The sequence below is a fragment of the Tachyglossus aculeatus genome, chromosome 2 (genome assembly GCF_015852505.1).
Source record: "Tachyglossus aculeatus isolate mTacAcu1 chromosome 2, mTacAcu1.pri, whole genome shotgun sequence".
Taxonomy (NCBI): domain Eukaryota; kingdom Metazoa; phylum Chordata; class Mammalia; order Monotremata; family Tachyglossidae; genus Tachyglossus; species Tachyglossus aculeatus.
In genome coordinates, this window is record NC_052067.1 from 69678706 (window position 1) to 69685530 (window position 6825).

The 6825-nt window shown below is 51.5% G+C and overlaps 1 protein-coding gene across 1 annotated transcript in view; it reads right to left on the reverse strand.

Moving 5' to 3' along the window:
• Positions 1–5189, reverse strand: part of UST (uronyl 2-sulfotransferase) — a 337771-nt gene extending 332582 nt beyond the window's left edge. Inside the window, exon 1 of the mRNA XM_038741362.1 lies at positions 4904–5189. Within this exon, the coding sequence (XP_038597290.1) occupies positions 4904–5099 (196 nt within the window). The 5' untranslated portion in view covers positions 5100–5189. The remainder of the gene's footprint in view (positions 1–4903) is intronic.
• Positions 5190–6825: the final 1636 nt, after the last annotated feature.

Sequence of the window (6825 nt, forward strand, 5' to 3'; positions counted from 1 at the left end):
GGCTCCGCTGCTTGTCAGCTGTGTGACCTTGGGCAAGTCACTTAACTTCTCTGTGCCTCAGTTACCTCATCTGTAAAATGGGGATGAAGACTTTGAGCCCCACGTGGGTCAACCTGATTACCCTGTATCTATCCTAGCGCTTATAACAGTGCTCGGCACATAGTAAGCGCTTAACAAATACCAACATTGTCATTATTATTATTATTACTATTATTAAAGGTGCTCCACCACTCCCCAACCGGACGCCATACACCCTTGCCCCCCTGCTGTCCAGGCTGGCCACCAAGGCCACCTTAGGGTCTCGTCCAGGGCATGAGATAACCCCCTCCCCCAGTCCCCCCCGTGATCCCCAGTCAGGAAGAGGGGGCATAACGGGGTCATCCCTCTCCGGACTCCCCCCAACTTGGAGAGCTGCAGCATGGCCTAGTGGACGGAGCATGGGCCTCGGAGTCAGAAGGACCCGGGTTCTAATCCCGACTCTGTCACTTGTCTGCTGTGTGACCTTGGGCAAGTCACATCACTTCTCTGGACCTCCTTTGCCTCATCTATGAAATGGGGATGAAGACTGTGAGCCCCACGTGTGGACAACCTGATTACCTTGTATCTACCCCAGTGTTTAGAACAGTGCTCAGCACTGAGTAAGCGCTTAGCAAATACTGTTTTCATTATTAGTAAGCACTTAGCAAATACTGTTATTATGATGATGATTAACACCTCCCTCCGCCTCCTACGTGGGACAACCTGATTACCTTATCTCTACCCCAGCACTTAGAACAGTCCTCGGCACAAAGGAAACACTTAGGAAAGGCTAATATGATGATGATGATGATGAGCACCTACCTAGGCCTCCTACGTGGCACAACCCGATTACCTTGTCTCTCACCCAGTGCTTAGAACAGTGCTTGGCACATAGTAAACACTTAAATACCATTATTATGATGATGAGGATTCATTCATTCAATTGTACTTATTGAGCGCTGTGGGCAGAGCACTGTACTAAGCACTTGGAAAGTACAATGATGAGCACCTCCCTCTGCCTCCTAAGTGGGACAACCAGATTACCTTGTCTCTCCCCCAGCGCTTAGAACAGTGCTCAGCACAGAGTAAGCACTTATTATTATGATGATGATAATGAGCACCTCCTTCCGCCTCCTATGTGGGACAACCCGGTTACCTTGTCTCTCCCCCAGCACTTAGAACAGTGCTCGGCACATAGTAAGCATTTATACTGTTATTATGATGATGAGGATTCATCCATTCATTCAATCGTATTTATTGAGCACTTACTGTGTGCAGAGCACTGTACTAAGCGCTTGGGAGAGTGCAACGATGAGCAGCTCCCTCCGCCTCCTACATGGGACAACCCGATTACCTTCTCTCTCCCCTAACACTTAGAACAGTGCTCAGCACATAGTAAGCACTTAAATACCGTTATTCCGATGAGGAGGATTCATCCATTCAATCGATTGTATTTATTGAGTGCTTACTGTGTGCAGAGCACTGTACTAAGCACTTGGAAAGTACAATGATGAGCCCCTCCCTCCACCTTCTATGTGGGACAATCTGATTACCTTTTCTCTCCCCCAGCACTTAGAACAGTGCTCAGCACATAGTAAACACTTAGGAAATGCAATAATGATGATGATGAGCCCCTCCCTCTGCCTCCTACGTGGGACAACACGATTACCTTGTCTCTCCCCCAGCGCTTAGAGCAGTGCTCAGCACAGAGTCAGCACTTGAATACCGTTATGATGATAATAATAATAATGTTGGTATTTGTTAAGCACTTTCTATAATAATGATAATGGCATTTATTAAGCGCTTACTATGTGCAAAGCACTATTCTAAGCGCTGGGGAGGTTACAAGGTGATCAGGTTGTCTCACGGGGGGCTCATAGTCTTAATCCCCATTTTGCAGACGAGGTAACTGAGGCCCAGAGAAGTGACTTGTCCAAAGTCACACAACTGACAAGTGATGGAGTCAGGATTAGAACCCATGACCTCTGACTCCCAAGCCTGGGCTCTTTCCACCGAGCCAAGCACTGCTCTAAGTGCCAGGGGAAGAGACAAGGTTATCGGGTTGTCCCCCTTGGGGCTCACAGTCTTCACCCCCCACATTCTACAGATGAGATAACTGAGGCCTGGGAAAGTGAAGCGACCAAGGTCACACAGTGTGGTGGAGATAATAATAATAATGGCATTTATTAAGCGCTTACTATGTGCAAAGCACTGTTCTAAGCTCTGGGGAGGTTACAAAGTGATCAGGTTGTCCCACGGAGGGCTCATGGTCTTCATCCCCATTTTACAGATGGGGTAACTGAGGTCTAGATAAATGAAGTGACTTGCCCAAAGTCACCCAGCTGACAATTAGAGGAGCTGGGATTTGAACCCATGACCTCTGACTCCCAAGCCGGGCTCTTTCCACTGAGCCAAGCACTGCTCTAAGTGCCAGGGGAAGAGACAAGGTCATCGGGTTGTCCCCCGTGGGGCTCACAGTCTTCACCCCCCACATTCTACAGATGAGATAACTGAGGCCCAGGGAAGTGAAGCAACCAAGGTCACAGGGCGTTGTGGATAATAATAATAATAATAATAATGGTATTTATTAAGCTCTTACTATGTGCAAAGCACTGTTCTAAGTGCTGGGGAGGTTGCAAAGTGATCAGATTGTCCCACAGGGGACTCACAGTCTTCATCCCCATTTTACAGATGAGGTAACTGGGGTGCAGAGAAGTGAAGTGACTTGCCCAAAGTCACCCAGCTGACAAGTGATGGAGTCAGGATTAGAGCCCAGAGAAGTGAACCACCGGCCCTGTCGACCCCCGGCCCACGTCCTCTCCCTGGCCTGGAATGCCCACTCTCCGCACATCTGCCAAGCTAGCTCTCTTCATCCCTTCAAAGCCCTACTGAGAGTTCACCTCCTCCAGGAGGCCTTCCCAGACTGAGCCCCCTCCTTCCTCTTCTCCTCCCCACTTCCCCACCCTACCTCCTTCCCCTCCCCACGGCACCTGTATATATGTTTGTACAGATTTATTACTCTGTTTTCCTTGTACATATTTACTATTTTATTTATTTTATTTTGTTAATATGCTTTGTTTTGTTGCCTGTCTCCCCCTTCTAGACTGTGAGCCCGCTGTAGGGTAAGGGCCGTCTCTACATGGTGCCAACTGTGCCAAGCGCTTGGTACAGTGCTCCGTGCACAGTAAGAGCTCAATAAATACGATTGAATGAATGAATCCTATTCTATTTTATTTTGTGATTAGGTTTTGTTTTGTTGTCTGTCTCCCCCTTCTAGACTGTGAGTCCGCTGTTGGGTAGGGACCGTCTCTACACGGTGCCAACTTGGACTTCCCAAACGCTTTGGTACAGTGCTCTGCACACAGTAAGCGCTCAATACATTTCTAGACTGTGAGCCCACTGTTCGGTAGGGACCGTCTGTATATGTTGCCAAGTTGGACTTCGCAAGCGCTTAGTACAGTGCTCTGCACACAGTAAGCGCTCAATAAATACGATCGAATGAATGAATATAATATGTTTTGTTATCTGTCTCCCCCTTCTAGACTGTGAGCCTGCTGTTGGGTAGGGACCATCTCTGCACGGTGCCAACTTGGCCTTCCCAAGCGCTTTCGTACAGTGGTCCGCTCACACTAAGCGCTCAATAAATACTATTGAATGAATAAATACTATTCTATTTATTTTATTAATATGTTTTGTTTTGTTGTCTCCCTCTTCTAGACCGTGAGCCCGCTGTTGGGTAGGGACCGTTTCTACACAGTGCCAACTTGGACTTCCCAGGTACTTTGGTACAGTGCTCTGCACACAGTAAGTGCTCAAAACATTTCTAGACTGTGAGCCCACTGTTGGGTAGGGACCGCCTCTATAAGTTGCCAAGTTGGACTTCGCAAGCACTTAGTACAGTGCTCTGCACACAGTAAGCGCTCAATAAATACGATTGAATGAATGAATCCTATTCTATTTATTCTATTGTGTTAATATGTTTTGTTGTCTGTCTCCGCCTTCTAGACTGTAAGCCCGCTGTTGGTTGGGACCGTTTCTACATGGTGCCAACTTGGACTTCCCAAGTGCTTGGTACAGTGCTTTGCACACAGTAAGCGCTCAACAAATACGATTGATTGAATGAATGAAAATAATATGTTTTGTTTTGTTCTCTGTCTCCCCCTTCTAGACTGCGAGCCCGCTGTTGGGTAGGGACTGTCTCTACATGGTGCCAACTTGGACTTCCCAAGAGCTTTGGTACAGTGCTCCGCGCACAGTAAGCGCTCAATAAATACGATTGAATGAATGAATACTATTCTATTGATTTTATCAATATATTTTGCTTTGTGGTCTGTCTCCCCCTTCTAGACTGTGAGCCCGCTGTTGGGTAGGGACCATCTCTACACGGTGCCAACTTGGACTTCCCAAGCGCTTTGGTACAGTGGTCTGCACACAGTAAGCGCTCAATAAAGACGATTGAATGAATAAATACTATTCTATTTATTTTATCAATATGTTTTGTTTTGTTGTCTGTCTCCCCCTTCTAAACTGTGAGCCCGCAGTTGGGTAGGGACCATCTCTGCACGGTGCCAACTTGAACTTCCCAAGCGCTTTGGTACAGTGGTCCGCGCACAGTAAGCGCTCAATAAATACGATTGAATGAATGAATACTATTCTATTTACTTTATTAATATGTTTTGTTGTCTCCCCCTTCTAGACTGTGAGCCCGCTGTTGGGTAGGGACCGCCTCTACACGGTGCCAACTTGGCCTTCCCAAGCGCTTTGGTCCAATGATCCGCGCGCAGTGAGCGCTCAATCAAGACGATTGAGAGACTGGATGGAAGTGAAGGGGGCAAGGTCACACGGCGCGGGGATGCTGTCCTCCCCCCCGCCCCGGCCTCCTTACCCAGATAGGGTCTCAGGTCCAGCAGGAAGCTCGGGGGTCCTCCGTTGAGCTGGTAGAAGAGGGACCCCAGGCAGAAGAGGAGCAGGGTGCCCAGGCAGAAGCCGTAGTCCCGCAGGGAGCAGCGCAGGGCGGGGAGCGGGCTCCACCCCTGGACCCGGGAGTCCCGCCTGCCCTCGCCCTGCTTCTGCTTCTTCATCGCCCCCGGCTCCCTGGGCCCGGCCCGCCCAGGGGGAGGTGGCCCATTCGCCCGCGGCCAGACAAGGGGCGCCGGAGGGGAGCCGGTCCGGTCCGGGGGCTCAGGACACTTTCCGGCCCATCCTGGCTCTCCCTCTCCGGACCGCTGCCTCTCCCTCCCCAACGAGGAGGAGGGGGAGGAGGAGGAGAGGGAGGAGGAGGGCCGACGGCAGGGAGGGAGTCCCGGGCTGGGAAGCAGGGGGAGGGCGGGGTGGCCGTCCCGGACTCGCCCCGGTGCCCAGCCCCGAGCCACCCTCCGCTCCGCTCCGGCCTCTCTCCCTCCCTCTCTCCCTCCCTCCCGGCGGGGTCCCCCGCTCCCCCGCTCTCCCTCACCTTGCCTCCGGGGCCCCGTTCGGGCTTCTCGGAAAAGCTACCGGACAGACACCATCCCCCTCGCTCCACCTCCTTGACAGGGGTTTTCCTCCTCCTTCTCCTCCTCCTCCTTTCCTTTCCTCCTCCTCTCCTCCTCCCCTTTCCCTCTCCTCCTCCCCTTTCCCTCTCTTCCTCTCCTCCTCCCCTTTCCCTCTCTTCCTCTCCTCCTCCCCTTTCACTCTCCTCCTCCTCCTTCTCCTCTCCCTTCCTCCTTCTTCTCCTCCTCTCCCTTCCTCCTTCTCCTCCTCGCCCTTCCTCCTTCTCCTCCTCCTCTCCCTTCCTCCTTCTTCTCCTCCTCTCCCGTCCTCCTTCTTCTCCTCCTCTCTCTTCTCCTCCTCCTCTTTCTCCTTCTCCTCCTCCTCTCCTCCTTTCCCTTTCCTTCCTTCTCCTCCTCCTCTCCCTTCCTCCTTCTCTCCCTTCCTCCTTCTCCTATCCCTTCCTACTCCTCCTCTCCCTTCCTCTTTCTCCTCTCCCTTCCTTCTCCTCCTCCTCTCCCTTCCTCCTTCTCTCCCTTCCTCCTTCTCCTATCCCTTCCTACTCCTCCTCTCCCTTCCTCTTTCTCCTCTCCCTTCCTTCTCCTCCTCTCCCTTCCTCCTTCTCCTCTCCCTTCCTCCTTCTCCTCTCCCTTCCTCCTCCTTCTCCTTTCCTCCTCCTCTCCCTTCCTCCTCCTCCTCCCCCCCCGTCTCTATTTCCCCCTCTCGGGCTTGTGCCTGCGAATCTCGCCCTGGTGTCACATTACCCGGGCGGGAGGAGAGATCGGCAACTAGGAAGAAAGTTTGCTGGTGTTTTTCTCTTCTTTGGCCCCCCCTCTCCCTCTCTCTGTCTCTCTCGATCACTTCTTTCGAGCTCGTCTGGGTTACTACACCACCAGCGACCTCTTGGGGACTTCGCCGGGTTTTGGGTTGGTTCTTTTTTCTTTCCCCCCTCCTCCCCCTTGCTAGTTCTCCCCCGCCACGGGGAGGGAGAGGGGAAGAAACATTCCTCTCGGTTACATTTTTTCCCCCACTTCACTTTCCTCCCTCCATGTTCCTTCTGAGCTGCACAAGAATCCCGAACAAAAGGAGACCCCGCTACTCGAGAACTGTCCTCAATCCAGGACAGAGAGAGAGAGACACCAGGGTAGGAAAGTGGGCTCTGCTCAGGTGGTGAAAGGGACTGACAATCACAGGCAGGCTCAATTGGCCCCACGTGGGAGCTGTCTGAGCGAAAATAAATGAAGCATTTGGAAAGGGAGATATATTTTCAGGCTCAAAGAAGAGGGATAACCGCTTCCAAGGAAAGATCTTCATGCGTATTGAAGACGTTTTAGATTTCCT